The sequence below is a fragment of the Myotis nattereri genome (assembly GCF_964212035.1).
Source record: "Myotis nattereri genome assembly, chromosome: 2".
Lineage (NCBI taxonomy): Eukaryota > Metazoa > Chordata > Mammalia > Chiroptera > Vespertilionidae > Myotis > Myotis nattereri.
The window spans coordinates 56,953,556-56,972,621 of record NC_138076.1 but is presented as its reverse complement, the minus strand read 5'-3'; the positions used below and the strand labels follow the sequence as shown (position 1 = coordinate 56,972,621).

General features: G+C 53.2%; 4 protein-coding genes across 4 annotated transcripts; all 4 read right to left on the bottom strand.

Annotated features, from left to right (window-relative positions):
* Nucleotides 1-1,367: 1,367 nt before the first annotated feature.
* Nucleotides 1,368-2,876, bottom strand: LOC308513708 (F-box only protein 31-like; the record flags this gene model as incomplete). The annotated part of the gene is made up of 4 exons (XM_081083876.1): nt 1,368-1,697; nt 1,785-1,995; nt 2,113-2,543; nt 2,661-2,876. The coding sequence occupies 4 exons, from the start codon at nt 2,874-2,876 to the stop codon at nt 1,368-1,370; spliced, it is 1,188 nt and encodes a 395-aa protein (XP_080940002.1).
* A 3,434-nt stretch (nt 2,877-6,310) lies between these two features.
* LOC308513707 (F-box only protein 31-like) lies at nt 6,311-7,822 on the bottom strand (the record flags this gene model as incomplete). Its single annotated transcript, XM_081083875.1, has 4 exons — nt 6,311-6,640; nt 6,731-6,941; nt 7,059-7,489; nt 7,607-7,822. 4 exons carry the CDS (start codon nt 7,820-7,822, stop codon nt 6,311-6,313), a joined length of 1,188 nt encoding a protein of 395 aa, XP_080940001.1.
* A 3,434-nt stretch (nt 7,823-11,256) lies between these two features.
* On the bottom strand, nt 11,257-12,771 carry LOC308513706 (F-box only protein 31-like; the record flags this gene model as incomplete). Its single annotated transcript, XM_081083874.1, has 4 exons — nt 11,257-11,586; nt 11,680-11,890; nt 12,008-12,438; nt 12,556-12,771. 4 exons carry the CDS (start codon nt 12,769-12,771, stop codon nt 11,257-11,259), a joined length of 1,188 nt encoding a protein of 395 aa, XP_080940000.1.
* Nucleotides 12,772-16,206: 3,435 nt separating this feature from the next.
* LOC308513705 (F-box only protein 31-like) lies at nt 16,207-17,720 on the bottom strand (the record flags this gene model as incomplete). Its single annotated transcript, XM_081083873.1, has 4 exons — nt 16,207-16,536; nt 16,629-16,839; nt 16,957-17,387; nt 17,505-17,720. 4 exons carry the CDS (start codon nt 17,718-17,720, stop codon nt 16,207-16,209), a joined length of 1,188 nt encoding a protein of 395 aa, XP_080939999.1.
* Between the last annotated feature and the right edge of the window lie 1,346 nt (nt 17,721-19,066).

The window sequence follows — 19,066 nt, the reverse complement described above, 5'->3', positions numbered from 1 at the left end:
AAACCACACAAATGTTCAGCAACTGATTTAATAGATAAATCAACAGTAGTTTATATAAGAAGTTAATTATACTTCAATACAGATGTTCAGAAAAGATTTTGTTTTTCCCATTAGAACGTCAGCTGACTTCTCAATAGAGATACTTCAGGCCAGAAGGGCACCGCATGAGGTACTCAGAGTAATGAAAAGCAAGAGTACTGTATCTAAGATTACTGTATCTAAGACTATTGTATCCAGCGACGCTATCATTTAAAATGGAAGGTGAAATAAACAGCTTGCCAGACCAATACAAGAAAGGTGAAAGACTTCAAAACAAAGACCATAACAAGAAACAAAGAAGGCCTCTACATAATACTAAAGGGAATGATTTCACAAGAAAACATAACCCTTGTAAACATGTGTGCACCCAATATAGGAGCACCCAAATATATTTTTAAAAACCCTTGATGGACTTTAAGGGAGAGATTAACAGTAACACAGTCACGTTAGGGGACTTTCACACCCCAGTGACATCACTGGATAGATCTTCCAGACAAAAAAAAAAAAAAAATCAACAAGGAAACAGAGGCCTTAAATGATACACTAGATCAGACGGATCTAACTGATATTTACAGAACATTTCACCCCAAAAGGACAGAATATACATTCTTCTCAAGTGCACATGAAACAATGTCAAAGATAGCCCACATGTTAGGACACAAAACAAGTCTATACAAATTCAGGAAGATTGAAATCATATCAGACACCTTCTCTGATCATAATGGTATGACACTGGAAATCATAAGAAAAAACTGAAAAACACAGAAATACATGGAAGCTAAACAACGAATGGGTTAACAATGACATCAATGATGAAATCAGAAAATATCTGGAAATGAATGCAAATGAGAGCACAACAACCCCAAATCTATGGGATGCAATGAAAGCAGTCCAAAGAGGGAAATTCATTGCATTACAGGCCTACCTGAAGAAACATGAAAAAAAATCTAACTTTACACTTAAAGGTACTAGAAAAAGAAGGATAAAGAAAGCCCAGCTCAGCCAGTGTGGCTCCATGGGTGAGTGTGGACCTATGAACCAAAAGATAACGGTTCAATTCCCAGTAGGGGCACATGCTTGGGTTGTGGCTCGATCCCCAGGGTGGGGCATGCAAGAGGCAGCAATCAATGATTCTCTCTCCTAAATCATGTATCTATCTCTCTATCCCTCTCTCTTCCTCTCTGAAATCAGTAAAAATATATTTTAAAATAAAAGAAGAGATTTTGTTTTAATTTTATAAGCAATGGGAAACCACTTAAGATTTATAAATGAAGAAAAACGATTGAAAAAAACTGCCAGTAAAGAATTATTCAGATTAAAACACCAAACTAGACAATGTCCTTGAGCATCTCCAGGAAGGCCTGCGGGGATGGCGCCTCCGCATTCTGGAAGGTGTCGTGGACTCTGCCGTACCAGAAGAAGTATTTCTCCTCCAGCCAGATGAACCCGAAGTGGTCCTCATCGAACAGGATGAAGACTCCGGGGCAGCAGTGCCTGGGGTGGGCGAAGGACTCAATGTCCAGGCCGTAGAAACACATCCTGCAGGTTCGGGGGTAGTTCTGGTCGCTGGAGCGCACGCCCGCAGGCAGCACAAACCGCACAGGCTGCTCCTCCCAAGCGGCGGCCCCGGACTCCCCGGCGCTGGGCTGGGCAGGGCTCTGCCAGCCATGGCCCTGGCTGTCCTCGGTCGCGTCTTCTTGCTGCTGCTGCTGCTGCTGCTGCTGCTGCTGCTGCTCCCGGGTCACCTGCTCGTCCATCTCGCGGACCCCGCGGGAGAGCTCGTCGAAGCTGCGGAAGAACTCGCCCTCGGGCAGCGGGATGCGGCGCCCGAGGTGGATCTCCAGCGCCTTGGTGCCGATGCCCATGAGCCTCGTGACCCTGGCGTACTTCCCGTGGAAGCTGAGCATGAGGGTGGTGGGGCCGAGGGCGTTGTATTTGCGGTGGAAGAGGCCTGGCCTGATGAGGTCGCCCGGGCGGCGCGGCGGGAGGTAGAGGCGGCGGTAGGTCAGGCAGTCGTGCCGCTGGCCGTCCGCCTGCACCCGCCCCCGTTCTCCCCTGGGCCGCGCTGGCGACCCCGTTCGGTGGTCGGTCCTCTTGCACTGGATGGTGAGCCTGTCCCCCTGAACCTGCATGCGGCCGCTGTGGGGCCTGCCGAGGAGGCCTGCCATGCACTCCAGCGCGGCCGAGTGCCGCTCCGCCAGGCGAATTCGGAACCAGGGCTTGGTATGGACTGGGCCCCGCACAGGGGTGTCCAGGGGAGGCCTGTAGGGCCAGGCAGTGATGCAGAAGCCGTCCGCCACGACATTCAGCAGTATTCTAACGCTGTAGTTGAGCTGCCACAACCCCAGAATGTGTCTGTGTGGGAACAGCTTCGCATAGACTTCTCGATAGGACACCCCGGTCCGCTCCGGGTCCTGCAGGTTTCCAGGAAGGCCAAACTCCTCGCGGCAGCGCCGACGCCAGATGCTGTCGGTGCGCAGGATGTGCTGGAATGTGGTGCAGGCCTGGGCCAGGCTGCGCAGGTCGGTGCCGGGGAGCGAGGCGAAGATCTCCACCAGGATCTCCACCGGCAGGTCCTGCAGCGACGGGGGCGGGGGCGGCGCGGGGCTCGCGATTCCTACCCTCCCCGCGCAGCGCCGCGCGGCCTCGTCCACCTCGACGTGCTTTTCTGCCGGGGACGGCTTGCTGGGGGCCGCTGCCATCTCAGCCGGGCGCTGGCGCTCCTGGCGACACCGCTTGGCGTCGGCCTCTGCCGTCTCAGCTGGGCGCTGGCGCTTCTGAAGACACCGATGTCCCCGCGAAGAGCCCAGGCCACAGAGGCCAGCGCACTCCTCCATGTCTCCACCTGTAACTGCCACCACAGCCGGGGCTTTCAACCGGCTCAATCCGCCCTCGAGTCCAGCCACGCCCCCACGGCCTAGCCACGCCCCCTCAGAGAGGAGCCAATTGTAGGACTCTAAAGAAACCCATACCGCCCTGACTGGTTGGGCTGGGTGGATAGAGCTGTGGCCTGCGGAATGGAGGGTCCCAGGTTCGAATCCAGTCAAGGGCATGTACCTTGGTGGCGGGCCAATCCCCAGTAGGGGGTGTGCAGGAGGCAGCTGATTGATGTTTCTGACTTTCTGTCCCTCTCCCTTCCTCTCTGCAAAATATTAAAGAAAGAAACTCATACCCATTAACAGTCGCTCCTCTCCTCCCGCCCTAGCCCTAGCCCTAGCCCTTCTATCTAATAGGCCTCCAGGGATACAGGGATATGCCTATGGGCAGGGGGACATTTCAGTCATAATATCTGGTCTTTTGTGACTGGCTTCTTTCACTTAGCATAACATTTTTAGAGTTTTATGTATGCTATATTCTAGTATGGGTATACCACATGTTGTTTACCCCTTCATCAGTTGATGAGTATTTGGGCTGTTTACGGTTTGAGGCTCGTATGAGTAACGCGGCTATGAACATTGTGTACACGTTTTTTTGTGTGAACATGTTTCCGTTTCTTTTGGGTATGTAACTAGAAGTGGAACTTCCGGGTCATCTGGGAACTCTATGCTTAGCATATTGAGGAACTGCCAAAAACGTTTTCCAACGTGGCCCCGCTATTTTACATTTCCACCAGCATTGTACGAGAGGTCCAATTTTTAAACATTCTCATGAATGCTTTTTTTAAAAAAATATTGCCCTAACCGGTTTGGCTCAGTGGCTAGAGCGTCGGCCTGCAGACTGAAGGGTCCCAGGTTCGATTCGGGTCAAGGGCATGTACCTCGGTTGCCGGCACATCCCCAGCAGGGGGTGTGCAGGAGGCAGCTGATTGATGTTTCTGGCTCTCTATCCATCTCCCTTCCTCTCTGTAAAACATCAATAAAATAAATATTTAAAATCTACAGTAATTAAAGAGAAAAATGGTAATTGGCATACGGCGCTACCCTTTTCATTGGCTAATCAGGGCTATATGCAAACTAACCGCCAACTAAGATTGGCAGTTAACCGCCAACTAAGATTGGCAGTTAACCGCCAACTAAGATTGGCAGTTAACCGCCAACTAAGATTGGCAGTTAACTGCCAACTAAGATTGGCAGTTAACTGCCAACAAGATGGCGGCTAATTTGCATATGTAGGCACCATGCAGGGAGGCGAAAGGGAAAGCAGGAAGAAGCCCCCTGCCACGGACAGTGATCAGAAACCCAGGGGGGAGCTAAGAGCTGGGGGCCAGGGCAAAGGCGGCCCTGGGGCCTGGGGCCGCCTTTGCCCTGCCCCCCAGCCATGATCGGAGAGAATCAGGTGCCTTTGCCGCCCTGGCCAGTGATAGCAGGAAGTAGGGGTGGAGCCAGCGATGGGAGCTGGGCACGGTCGAAGCTGGCAGTTCCGGGAGCTAGGGGTCCCTTGCCTGGGCCTAAAGCGAAGCCCACGATCGCGGGGCCGCTGCAGCTGCAGGTCCCCGCTGCCCCGGCCGGACGCCTTGGCCAGAGGCATTAGGCCTGGGCAGGGGCAGAGCGGGAGATCGCGGGGAGCTGGGGGTCTCCTGCCCAGGCCTGACACCTCTGCCGGAGGCCTCAGGCCTGGTCAAGGGGCCGATCCGGTGATTGGTGATCGGAGGGTGATGAGGGTCAACTCCTCTGGCCGAGGCATCAGGCCTGGGCCGGGGCCAGGGCCAGTGATCGGGGGGAGATGGGGGTTCCCTGTCCAAGCCTGACACCTCTGGCGGAGGCGTCAGGCCTGAGCAAGGGGCCGATCAGGCGATCGGAGGGTGATGGGGGTCAACGCCTGAGGGCTCCCAGTATGTGAGAGGGGGCAGGCTGGGCTGAGGGACACTCCCCCCCCCACCCCCACCCGCCCCCCCACCACACACACACGCAGTGCACGAATTTCGTGCACCGGGCCCCGAGTTATTCATAAAAGCCAAAAAGTGAAAACCACACAAATGTTCAGCAACTGATTTAATAGATAAATCAACAGTAGTTTATATAAGAAGTTAATTATACTTCAATACAGATGTTCAGAAAAGATTTTGTTTTTCCCATTAGAACGTCAGCTGACTTCTCAATAGAGATACTTCAGGCCAGAAGGGCACCGCATGAGGTACTCAGAGTAATGAAAAGCAAGAGTACTGTATCTAAGATTACTGTATCTAAGACTATTGTATCCAGCGACGCTATCATTTAAAATGGAAGGTGAAATAAACAGCTTGCCAGACCAATACAAGAAAGGTGAAAGACTTCAAAACAAAGACCATAACAAGAAACAAAGAAGGCCTCTACATAATACTAAAGGGAATGATTTCACAAGAAAACATAACCCTTGTAAACATGTGTGCACCCAATATAGGAGCACCCAAATATATTTTTAAAAACCCTTGATGGACTTTAAGGGAGAGATTAACAGTAACACAGTCACGTTAGGGGACTTTCACACCCCAGTGACATCACTGGATAGATCTTCCAGACAAAAAAAAAAAAAAAATCAACAAGGAAACAGAGGCCTTAAATGATACACTAGATCAGACGGATCTAACTGATATTTACAGAACATTTCACCCCAAAAGGACAGAATATACATTCTTCTCAAGTGCACATGAAACAATGTCAAAGATAGCCCACATGTTAGGACACAAAACAAGTCTATACAAATTCAGGAAGATTGAAATCATATCAGACACCTTCTCTGATCATAATGGTATGACACTGGAAATCATAAGAAAAAACTGAAAAACACAGAAATACATGGAAGCTAAACAACGAATGGGTTAACAATGACATCAATGATGAAATCAGAAAATATCTGGAAATGAATGCAAATGAGAGCACAACAACCCCAAATCTATGGGATGCAATGAAAGCAGTCCAAAGAGGGAAATTCATTGCATTACAGGCCTACCTGAAGAAACATGAAAAAAAATCTAACTTTACACTTAAAGGTACTAGAAAAAGAAGGATAAAGAAAGCCCAGCTCAGCCAGTGTGGCTCCATGGGTGAGTGTGGACCTATGAACCAAAAGATAACGGTTCAATTCCCAGTAGGGGCACATGCTTGGGTTGTGGCTCGATCCCCAGGGTGGGGCATGCAAGAGGCAGCAATCAATGATTCTCTCTCCTAAATCATGTATCTATCTCTCTATCCCTCTCTCTTCCTCTCTGAAATCAGTAAAAATATATTTTAAAATAAAAGAAGAGATTTTGTTTTAATTTTATAAGCAATGGGAAACCACTTAAGATTTATAAATGAAGAAAAACGATTGAAAAAAACTGCCAGTAAAGAATTATTCAGATTAAAACACCAAACTAGACAATGTCCTTGAGCATCTCCAGGAAGGCCTGCGGGGATGGCGCCTCCGCATTCTGGAAGGTGTCGTGGACTCTGCCGTACCAGAAGAAGTATTTCTCCTCCAGCCAGATGAACCCGAAGTGGTCCTCATCGAACAGGATGAAGACTCCGGGGCAGCAGTGCCTGGGGTGGGCGAAGGACTCAATGTCCAGGCCGTAGAAACACATCCTGCAGGTTCGGGGGTAGTTCTGGTCGCTGGAGCGCACGCCCGCAGGCAGCACAAACCGCACAGGCTGCTCCTCCCAAGCGGCGGCCCCGGACTCCCCGGCGCTGGGCTGGGCAGGGCTCTGCCAGCCATGGCCCTGGCTGTCCTCGGTCGCGTCTTCTTGCTGCTGCTGCTGCTGCTGCTGCTGCTGCTGCTGCTGCTCCCGGGTCACCTGCTCGTCCATCTCGCGGACCCCGCGGGAGAGCTCGTCGAAGCTGCGGAAGAACTCGCCCTCGGGCAGCGGGATGCGGCGCCCGAGGTGGATCTCCAGCGCCTTGGTGCCGATGCCCATGAGCCTCGTGACCCTGGCGTACTTCCCGTGGAAGCTGAGCATGAGGGTGGTGGGGCCCAGGGCGTTGTATTTGCGGTGGAAGAGGCCTGGCCTGATGAGGTCGCCCGGGCGGCGCGGCGGGAGGTAGAGGCGGCGGTAGGTCAGGCAGTCGTGCCGCTGGCCGTCCGCCTGCACCCGCCCCCGTTCTCCCCTGGGCCGCGCTGGCGACCCCGTTCGGTGGTCGGTCCTCTTGCACTGGATGGTGAGCCTGTCCCCCTGAACCTGCATGCGGCCGCTGTGGGGCCTGCCGAGGAGGCCTGCCATGCACTCCAGCGCGGCCGAGTGCCGCTCCGCCAGGCGAATTCGGAACCAGGGCTTGGTATGGACTGGGCCCCGCACAGGGGTGTCCAGGGGAGGCCTGTAGGGCCAGGCAGTGATGCAGAAGCCGTCCGCCACGACATTCAGCAGTATTCTAACGCTGTAGTTGAGCTGCCACAACCCCAGAATGTGTCTGTGTGGGAACAGCTTCGCATAGACTTCTCGATAGGACACCCCGGTCCGCTCCGGGTCCTGCAGGTTTCCAGGAAGGCCAAACTCCTCGCGGCAGCGCCGACGCCAGATGCTGTCGGTGCGCAGGATGTGCTGGAATGTGGTGCAGGCCTGGGCCAGGCTGCGCAGGTCGGTGCCGGGGAGCGAGGCGAAGATCTCCACCAGGATCTCCACCGGCAGGTCCTGCAGCGACGGGGGCGGGGGCGGCGCGGGGCTCGCGATTCCTACCCTCCCCGCGCAGCGCCGCGCGGCCTCGTCCACCTCGACGTGCTTTTCTGCCGGGGACGGCTTGCTGGGGGCCGCTGCCATCTCAGCCGGGCGCTGGCGCTCCTGGCGACACCGCTTGGCGTCGGCCTCTGCCGTCTCAGCTGGGCGCTGGCGCTTCTGAAGACACCGATGTCCCCGCGAAGAGCCCAGGCCACAGAGGCCAGCGCACTCCTCCATGTCTCCACCTGTAACTGCCACCACAGCCGGGGCTTTCAACCGGCTCAATCCGCCCTCGAGTCCAGCCACGCCCCCACGGCCTAGCCACGCCCCCTCAGAGAGGAGCCAATTGTAGGACTCTAAAGAAACCCATACCGCCCTGACTGGTTGGGCTGGGTGGATAGAGCTTTGGCCTGCGGAATGGAGGGTCCCAGGTTCGAATCCAGTCAAGGGCATGTACCTTGGTGGCGGGCCAATCCCCAGTAGGGGGTGTGCAGGAGGCAGCTGATTGATGTTTCTGACTTTCTGTCCCTCTCCCTTCCTCTCTGCAAAATATTAAAGAAAGAAACTCATACCCATTAACAGTCGCTCCTCTCCTCCCGCCCTAGCCCTAGCCCTAGCCCTTCTATCTAATAGGCCTCCAGGGATACAGGGATATGCCTATGGGCAGGGGGACATTTCAGTCATAATATCTGGTCTTTTGTGACTGGCTTCTTTCACTTAGCATAACATTTTTAGAGTTTTATGTATGCTATATTCTAGTATGGGTATACCACATGTTGTTTACCCCTTCATCAGTTGATGAGTATTTGGGCTGTTTACGGTTTGAGGCTCGTATGAGTAACGCGGCTATGAACATTGTGTACACGTTTTTTTGTGTGAACATGTTTCCGTTTCTTTTGGGTATGTAACTAGAAGTGGAACTTCCGGGTCATCTGGGAACTCTATGCTTAGCATATTGAGGAACTGCCAAAAACGTTTTCCAACGTGGCCCCGCTATTTTACATTTCCACCAGCATTGTACGAGAGGTCCAATTTTTAAACATTCTCATGAATGCTTTTTTTAAAAAAATATTGCCCTAACCGGTTTGGCTCAGTGGCTAGAGCGTCGGCCTGCAGACTGAAGGGTCCCAGGTTCGATTCGGGTCAAGGGCATGTACCTCGGTTGCCGGCACATCCCCAGCAGGGGGTGTGCAGGAGGCAGCTGATTGATGTTTCTGGCTCTCTATCCATCTCCCTTCCTCTCTGTAAAACATCAATAAAATAAATATTTAAAATCTACAGTAATTAAAGAGAAAAATGGTAATTGGCATACGGCGCTACCCTTTTCATTGGCTAATCAGGGCTATATGCAAACTAACCGCCAACTAAGATTGGCAGTTAACCGCCAACTAAGATTGGCAGTTAACCGCCAACTAAGATTGGCAGTTAACCGCCAACTAAGATTGGCAGTTAACTGCCAACTAAGATTGGCAGTTAACTGCCAACAAGATGGCGGCTAATTTGCATATGTAGGCACCATGCAGGGAGGCGAAAGGGAAAGCAGGAAGAAGCCCCCTGCCACGGACAGTGATCAGAAACCCAGGGGGGAGCTAAGAGCTGGGGGCCAGGGCAAAGGCGGCCCTGGGGCCTGGGGCCGCCTTTGCCCTGCCCCCCAGCCATGATCGGAGAGAATCAGGTGCCTTTGCCGCCCTGGCCAGTGATAGCAGGAAGTAGGGGTGGAGCCAGCGATGGGAGCTGGGCACGGTCGAAGCTGGCAGTTCCGGGAGCTAGGGGTCCCTTGCCTGGGCCTAAAGCGAAGCCCACGATCGCGGGGCCGCTGCAGCTGCAGGTCCCCGCTGCCCCGGCCGGACGCCTTGGCCAGAGGCATTAGGCCTGGGCAGGGGCAGAGCGGGAGATCGCGGGGAGCTGGGGGTCTCCTGCCCAGGCCTGACACCTCTGCCGGAGGCCTCAGGCCTGGTCAAGGGGCCGATCCGGTGATTGGTGATCGGAGGGTGATGAGGGTCAACTCCTCTGGCCGAGGCATCAGGCCTGGGCCGGGGCCAGGGCCAGTGATCGGGGGGAGATGGGGGTTCCCTGTCCAAGCCTGACACCTCTGGCGGAGGCGTCAGGCCTGAGCAAGGGGCCGATCAGGCGATCGGAGGGTGATGGGGGTCAACGCCTGAGGGCTCCCAGTATGTGAGAGGGGGCAGGCTGGGCTGAGGGACACTCCCCCCCCCACCCCCACCCGCCCCCCCACCACACACACACGCAGTGCACGAATTTCGTGCACCGGGCCCCGAGTTATTCATAAAAGCCAAAAAGTGAAAACCACACAAATGTTCAGCAACTGATTTAATAGATAAATCAACAGTAGTTTATATAAGAAGTTAATTATACTTCAATACAGATGTTCAGAAAAGATTTTGTTTTTCCCATTAGAACGTCAGCTGACTTCTCAATAGAGATACTTCAGGCCAGAAGGGCACCGCATGAGGTACTCAGAGTAATGAAAAGCAAGAGTACTGTATCTAAGATTACTGTATCTAAGACTATTGTATCCAGCGACGCTATCATTTAAAATGGAAGGTGAAATAAACAGCTTGCCAGACCAATACAAGAAAGGTGAAAGACTTCAAAACAAAGACCATAACAAGAAACAAAGAAGGCCTCTACATAATACTAAAGGGAATGATTTCACAAGAAAACATAACCCTTGTAAACATGTGTGCACCCAATATAGGAGCACCCAAATATATTTTTAAAAACCCTTGATGGACTTTAAGGGAGAGATTAACAGTAACACAGTCACGTTAGGGGACTTTCACACCCCAGTGACATCACTGGATAGATCTTCCAGACAAAAAAAAAAAAAAAATCAACAAGGAAACAGAGGCCTTAAATGATACACTAGATCAGACGGATCTAACTGATATTTACAGAACATTTCACCCCAAAAGGACAGAATATACATTCTTCTCAAGTGCACATGAAACAATGTCAAAGATAGCCCACATGTTAGGACACAAAACAAGTCTATACAAATTCAGGAAGATTGAAATCATATCAGACACCTTCTCTGATCATAATGGTATGACACTGGAAATCATAAGAAAAAACTGAAAAACACAGAAATACATGGAAGCTAAACAACGAATGGGTTAACAATGACATCAATGATGAAATCAGAAAATATCTGGAAATGAATGCAAATGAGAGCACAACAACCCCAAATCTATGGGATGCAATGAAAGCAGTCCAAAGAGGGAAATTCATTGCATTACAGGCCTACCTGAAGAAACATGAAAAAAAATCTAACTTTACACTTAAAGGTACTAGAAAAAGAAGGATAAAGAAAGCCCAGCTCAGCCAGTGTGGCTCCATGGGTGAGTGTGGACCTATGAACCAAAAGATAACGGTTCAATTCCCAGTAGGGGCACATGCTTGGGTTGTGGCTCGATCCCCAGGGTGGGGCATGCAAGAGGCAGCAATCAATGATTCTCTCTCCTAAATCATGTATCTATCTCTCTATCCCTCTCTCTTCCTCTCTGAAATCAGTAAAAATATATTTTAAAATAAAAGAAGAGATTTTGTTTTAATTTTATAAGCAATGGGAAACCACTTAAGATTTATAAATGAAGAAAAACGATTGAAAAAAACTGCCAGTAAAGAATTATTCAGATTAAAACACCAAACTAGACAATGTCCTTGAGCATCTCCAGGAAGGCCTGCGGGGATGGCGCCTCCGCATTCTGGAAGGTGTCGTGGACTCTGCCGTACCAGAAGAAGTATTTCTCCTCCAGCCAGATGAACCCGAAGTGGTCCTCATCGAACAGGATGAAGACTCCGGGGCAGCAGTGCCTGGGGTGGGCGAAGGACTCAATGTCCAGGCCGTAGAAACACATCCTGCAGGTTCGGGGGTAGTTCTGGTCGCTGGAGCGCACGCCCGCAGGCAGCACAAACCGCACAGGCTGCTCCTCCCAAGCGGCGGCCCCGGACTCCCCGGCGCTGGGCTGGGCAGGGCTCTGCCAGCCATGGCCCTGGCTGTCCTCGGTCGCGTCTTCTTGCTGCTGCTGCTGCTGCTGCTGCTGCTGCTGCTGCTGCTGCTCCCGGGTCACCTGCTCGTCCATCTCGCGGACCCCGCGGGAGAGCTCGTCGAAGCTGCGGAAGAACTCGCCCTCGGGCAGCGGGATGCGGCGCCCGAGGTGGATCTCCAGCGCCTTGGTGCCGATGCCCATGAGCCTCGTGACCCTGGCGTACTTCCCGTGGAAGCTGAGCATGAGGGTGGTGGGGCCCAGGGCGTTGTATTTGCGGTGGAAGAGGCCTGGCCTGATGAGGTCGCCCGGGCGGCGCGGCGGGAGGTAGAGGCGGCGGTAGGTCAGGCAGTCGTGCCGCTGGCCGTCCGCCTGCACCCGCCCCCGTTCTCCCCTGGGCCGCGCTGGCGACCCCGTTCGGTGGTCGGTCCTCTTGCACTGGATGGTGAGCCTGTCCCCCTGAACCTGCATGCGGCCGCTGTGGGGCCTGCCGAGGAGGCCTGCCATGCACTCCAGCGCGGCCGAGTGCCGCTCCGCCAGGCGAATTCGGAACCAGGGCTTGGTATGGACTGGGCCCCGCACAGGGGTGTCCAGGGGAGGCCTGTAGGGCCAGGCAGTGATGCAGAAGCCGTCCGCCACGACATTCAGCAGTATTCTAACGCTGTAGTTGAGCTGCCACAACCCCAGAATGTGTCTGTGTGGGAACAGCTTCGCATAGACTTCTCGATAGGACACCCCGGTCCGCTCCGGGTCCTGCAGGTTTCCAGGAAGGCCAAACTCCTCGCGGCAGCGCCGACGCCAGATGCTGTCGGTGCGCAGGATGTGCTGGAATGTGGTGCAGGCCTGGGCCAGGCTGCGCAGGTCGGTGCCGGGGAGCGAGGCGAAGATCTCCACCAGGATCTCCACCGGCAGGTCCTGCAGCGACGGGGGCGGGGGCGGCGCGGGGCTCGCGATTCCTACCCTCCCCGCGCAGCGCCGCGCGGCCTCGTCCACCTCGACGTGCTTTTCTGCCGGGGACGGCTTGCTGGGGGCCGCTGCCATCTCAGCCGGGCGCTGGCGCTCCTGGCGACACCGCTTGGCGTCGGCCTCTGCCGTCTCAGCTGGGCGCTGGCGCTTCTGAAGACACCGATGTCCCCGCGAAGAGCCCAGGCCACAGAGGCCAGCGCACTCCTCCATGTCTCCACCTGTAACTGCCACCACAGCCGGGGCTTTCAACCGGCTCAATCCGCCCTCGAGTCCAGCCACGCCCCCACGGCCTAGCCACGCCCCCTCAGAGAGGAGCCAATTGTAGGACTCTAAAGAAACCCATACCGCCCTGACTGGTTGGGCTGGGTGGATAGAGCTTTGGCCTGCGGAATGGAGGGTCCCAGGTTCGAATCCAGTCAAGGGCATGTACCTTGGTGGCGGGCCAATCCCCAGTAGGGGGTGTGCAGGAGGCAGCTGATTGATGTTTCTGACTTTCTGTCCCTCTCCCTTCCTCTCTGCAAAATATTAAAGAAAGAAACTCATACCCATTAACAGTCGCTCCTCTCCTCCCGCCCTAGCCCTAGCCCTAGCCCTTCTATCTAATAGGCCTCCAGGGATACAGGGATATGCCTATGGGCAGGGGGACATTTCAGTCATAATATCTGGTCTTTTGTGACTGGCTTCTTTCACTTGGCATAACATTTTTAGAGTTTTATGTATGCTATATTCTAGTATGGGTATACCACATGTTGTTTACCCCTTCATCAGTTGATGAGTATTTGGGCTGTTTACGGTTTGAGGCTCGTATGAGTAACGCGGCTATGAACATTGTGTACACGTTTTTTTGTGTGAACATGTTTCCGTTTCTTTTGGGTATGTAACTAGAAGTGGAACTTCCGGGTCATCTGGGAACTCTATGCTTAGCATATTGAGGAACTGCCAAAAACGTTTTCCAACGTGGCCCCGCTATTTTACATTTCCACCAGCATTGTACGAGAGGTCCAATTTTTAAACATTCTCATGAATGCTTTTTTTAAAAAAATATTGCCCTAACCGGTTTGGCTCAGTGGCTAGAGCGTCGGCCTGCAGACTGAAGGGTCCCAGGTTCGATTCGGGTCAAGGGCATGTACCTCGGTTGCCGGCACATCCCCAGCAGGGGGTGTGCAGGAGGCAGCTGATTGATGTTTCTGGCTCTCTATCCATCTCCCTTCCTCTCTGTAAAACATCAATAAAATAAATATTTAAAATCTACAGTAATTAAAGAGAAAAATGGTAATTGGCATACGGCGCTACCCTTTTCATTGGCTAATCAGGGCTATATGCAAACTAACCGCCAACTAAGATTGGCAGTTAACCGCCAACTAAGATTGGCAGTTAACCGCCAACTAAGATTGGCAGTTAACCGCCAACTAAGATTGGCAGTTAACTGCCAACTAAGATTGGCAGTTAACTGCCAACAAGATGGCGGCTAATTTGCATATGTAGGCACCATGCAGGGAGGCGAAAGGGAAAGCAGGAAGAAGCCCCCTGCCACGGACAGTGATCAGAAACCCAGGGGGGAGCTAAGAGCTGGGGGCCAGGGCAAAGGCGGCCCTGGGGCCTGGGGCCGCCTTTGCCCTGCCCCCCAGCCATGATCGGAGAGAATCAGGTGCCTTTGCCGCCCTGGCCAGTGATAGCAGGAAGTAGGGGTGGAGCCAGCGATGGGAGCTGGGCACGGTCGAAGCTGGCAGTTCCGGGAGCTAGGGGTCCCTTGCCTGGGCCTAAAGCGAAGCCCACGATCGCGGGGCCGCTGCAGCTGCAGGTCCCCGCTGCCCCGGCCGGACGCCTTGGCCAGAGGCATTAGGCCTGGGCAGGGGCAGAGCGGGAGATCGCGGGGAGCTGGGGGTCTCCTGCCCAGGCCTGACACCTCTGCCGGAGGCCTCAGGCCTGGTCAAGGGGCCGATCCGGTGATTGGTGATCGGAGGGTGATGAGGGTCAACTCCTCTGGCCGAGGCATCAGGCCTGGGCCGGGGCCAGGGCCAGTGATCGGGGGGAGATGGGGGTTCCCTGTCCAAGCCTGACACCTCTGGCGGAGGCGTCAGGCCTGAGCAAGGGGCCGATCAGGCGATCGGAGGGTGATGGGGGTCAACGCCTGAGGGCTCCCAGTATGTGAGAGGGGGCAGGCTGGGCTGAGGGACACTCCCCCCCCCCACCCCCACCCGCCCCCCCACCACACACACACACAGTGCACGAATTTCGTGCACCGGGCCCCGAGTTATTCATAAAAGCCAAAAAGTGAAAACCACACAAATGTTCAGCAACTGATTTAATAGATAAATCAACAGTAGTTTATATAAGAAGTTAATTATACTTCAATACAGATGTTCAGAAAAGATTTTGTTTTTCCCATTAGAACGTCAGCTGACTTCTCAATAGAGATACTTCAGGCCAGAAGGGCACCGCATGAGGTACTCAGAGTAATGAAAAGCAAGAGTACTGTATCTAAGATTACTGTATCTAAGACTATTGTATCCAGCGACGCTATCATTTAAAATGGAAGGTGAAATAAACAGCTTGCCAGACCAATACAAGAAAGGTGAAAGACTTCAAAACAAAGACCATAACAAGAAACAAAGAAGGCCTCTACATAATACTAAAGGGAATGATTTCACAAGAAAACATAACCCTTGTAAACATGTGTGCACCCAATATAGGAGCACCCAAATATATTTTTAAAAACCCTTGATGGACTTTAAGGGAGAGATTAACAGTAACACAGTCACGTTAGGGGACTTTCACACCCCAGTGACATCACTGGATAGATCTTCCAGACAAAAAAAAAAAAAAAATCAACAAGGAAACAGAGGCCTTAAATGATACACTAGATCAGACGGATCTAACTGATATTTACAGAACATTTCACCCCAAAAGGACAGAATATACATTCTTCTCAAGTGCACATGAAACAATGTCAAAGATAGCCCACATGTTAGGACACAAAACAAGTCTATACAAATTCAGGAAGATTGAAATCATATCAGACACCTTCTCTGATCATAATGGTATGACACTGGAAATCATAAGAAAAAACTGAAAAACACAGAAATACATGGAAGCTAAACAACGAATGGGTTAACAATGACATCAATGATGAAATCAGAAAATATCTGGAAATGAATGCAAATGAGAGCACAACAACCCCAAATCTATGGGATGCAATGAAAGCAGTCCAAAGAGGGAAATTCATTGCATTACAGGCCTACCTGAAGAAACATGAAAAAAAATCTAACTTTACACTTAAAGGTACTAGAAAAAGAAGGATAAAGAAAGCCCAGCTCAGCCAGTGTGGCTCCATGGGTGAGTGTGGACCTATGAACCAAAAGATAACGGTTCAATTCCCAGTAGGGGCACATGCTTGGGTTGTGGCTCGATCCCCAGGGTGGGGCATGCAAGAGGCAGCAATCAATGATTCTCTCTCCTAAATCATGTATCTATCTCTCTATCCCTCTCTCTTCCTCTCTGAAATCAGTAAAAATATATTTTAAAATAAAAGAAGAGATTTTGTTTTAATTTTATAAGCAATGGGAAACCACTTAAGATTTATAAATGAAGAAAAACGATTGAAAAAAACTGCCAGTAAAGAATTATTCAGATTAAAACACCAAACTAGACAATGTCCTTGAGCATCTCCAGGAAGGCCTGCGGGGATGGCGCCTCCGCATTCTGGAAGGTGTCGTGGACTCTGCCGTACCAGAAGAAGTATTTCTCCTCCAGCCAGATGAACCCGAAGTGGTCCTCATCGAACAGGATGAAGACTCCGGGGCAGCAGTGCCTGGGGTGGGCGAAGGACTCAATGTCCAGGCCGTAGAAACACATCCTGCAGGTTCGGGGGTAGTTCTGGTCGCTGGAGCGCACGCCCGCAGGCAGCACAAACCGCACAGGCTGCTCCTCCCAAGCGGCGGCCCCGGACTCCCCGGCGCTGGGCTGGGCAGGGCTCTGCCAGCCATGGCCCTGGCTGTCCTCGGTCGCGTCTTCTTGCTGCTGCTGCTGCTGCTGCTGCTGCTGCTGCTGCTGCTGCTCCGGGTCACCTGCTCGTCCATCTCGCGGACCCCGCGGGAGAGCTCGTCGAAGCTGCGGAAGAACTCGCCCTCGGGCAGCGGGATGCGGCGCCCGAGGTGGATCTCCAGCGCCTTGGTGCCGATGCCCATGAGCCTCGTGACCCTGGCGTACTTCCCGTGGAAGCTGAGCATGAGGGTGGTGGGGCCCAGGGCGTTGTATTTGCGGTGGAAGAGGCCTGGCCTGATGAGGTCGCCCGGGCGGCGCGGCGGGAGGTAGAGGCGGCGGTAGGTCAGGCAGTCGTGCCGCTGGCCGTCCGCCTGCACCCGCCCCCGTTCTCCCCTGGGCCGCGCTGGCGACCCCGTTCGGTGGTCGGTCCTCTTGCACTGGATGGTGAGCCTGTCCCCCTGAACCTGCATGCGGCCGCTGTGGGGCCTGCCGAGGAGGCCTGCCATGCACTCCAGCGCGGCCGAGTGCCGCTCCGCCAGGCGAATTCGGAACCAGGGCTTGGTATGGACTGGGCCCCGCACAGGGGTGTCCAGGGGAGGCCTGTAGGGCCAGGCAGTGATGCAGAAGCCGTCCGCCACGACATTCAGCAGTATTCTAACGCTGTAGTTGAGCTGCCACAACCCCAGAATGTGTCTGTGTGGGAACAGCTTCGCATAGACTTCTCGATAGGACACCCCGGTCCGCTCCGGGTCCTGCAGGTTTCCAGGAAGGCCAAACTCCTCGCGGCAGCGCCGACGCCAGATGCTGTCGGTGCGCAGGATGTGCTGGAATGTGGTGCAGGCCTGGGCCAGGCTGCGCAGGTCGGTGCCGGGGAGCGAGGCGAAGATCTCCACCAGGATCTCCACCGGCAGGTCCTGCAGCGACGGGGGCGGGGGCGGCGCGGGGCTCGCGATTCCTACCCTCCCCGCGCAGCGCCGCGCGGCCTCGTCCACCTCGACGTGCTTTTCTGCCGGGGACGGCTTGCTGGGGGCCGCTGCCATCTCAGCCGGGCGCTGGCGCTCCTGGCGACACCGCTTGGCGTCGGCCTCTGCCGTCTCAGCTGGGCGCTGGCGCTTCTGAAGACACCGATGTCCCCGCGAAGAGCCCAGGCCACAGAGGCCAGCGCACTCCTCCATGTCTCCACCTGTAACTGCCACCACAGCCGGGGCTTTCAACCGGCTCAATCCGCCCTCGAGTCCAGCCACGCCCCCACGGCCTAGCCACGCCCCCTCAGAGAGGAGCCAATTGTAGGACTCTAAAGAAACCCATACCGCCCTGACTGGTTGGGCTGGGTGGATAGAGCTTTGGCCTGCGGAATGGAGGGTCCCAGGTTCGAATCCAGTCAAGGGCATGTACCTTGGTGGCGGGCCAATCCCCAGTAGGGGGTGTGCAGGAGGCAGCTGATTGATGTTTCTGACTTTCTGTCCCTCTCCCTTCCTCTCTGCAAAATATTAAAGAAAGAAACTCATACCCATTAACAGTCGCTCCTCTCCTCCCGCCCTAGCCCTAGCCCTAGCCCTTCTATCTAATAGGCCTCCAGGGATACAGGGATATGCCTATGGGCAGGGGGACATTTCAGTCATAATATCTGGTCTTTTGTGACTGGCTTCTTTCACTTAGCATAACATTTTTAGAGTTTTATGTATGCTATATTCTAGTATGGGTATACCACATGTTGTTTACCCCTTCATCAGTTGATGAGTATTTGGGCTGTTTACGGTTTGAGGCTCGTATGAGTAACGCGGCTATGAACATTGTGTACACGTTTTTTTGTGTGAACATGTTTCCGTTTCTTTTGGGTATGTAACTAGAAGTGGAACTTCCGGGTCATCTGGGAACTCTATGCTTAGCATATTGAGGAACTGCCAAAAACGTTTTCCAACGTGGCCCCGCTATTTTACATTTCCACCAGCATTGTACGAGAGGTCCAATTTTTAAACATTCTCATGAATGCTTTTTTTAAAAAAATATTGCCCTAACCGGTTTGGCTCAGTGGCTAGAGCGTCGGCCTGCAGACTGAAGGGTCCCAGGTTCGATTCGGGTCAAGGGCATGTACCTCGGTTGCCGGCACATCCCCAGCAGGGGGTGTGCAGGAGGCAGCTGATTGATGTTTCTGGCTCTCTATCCATCTCCCTTCCTCTCTGTAAAACATCAATAAAATAAATATTTAAAATCTACAGTAATTAAAGAGAAAAATGGTAATTGGCATACGGCGCTACCCTTTTCATTGGCTAATCAGGGCTATATGCAAACTAACCGCCAACTAAGATTGGCAGTTAACCGCCAACTAAGATTGGCAGTTAACCGCCAACTAAGATTGGCAGTTAACCGCCAACTAAGATTGGCAGTTAACTGCCAACTAAGATTGGCAGTTAACTGCCAACAAGATGGCGGCTAATTTGCATATGTAGGCACCATGCAGGGAGGCGAAAGGGAAAGCAGGAAGAAGCCCCCTGCCACGGACAGTGATCAGAAACCCAGG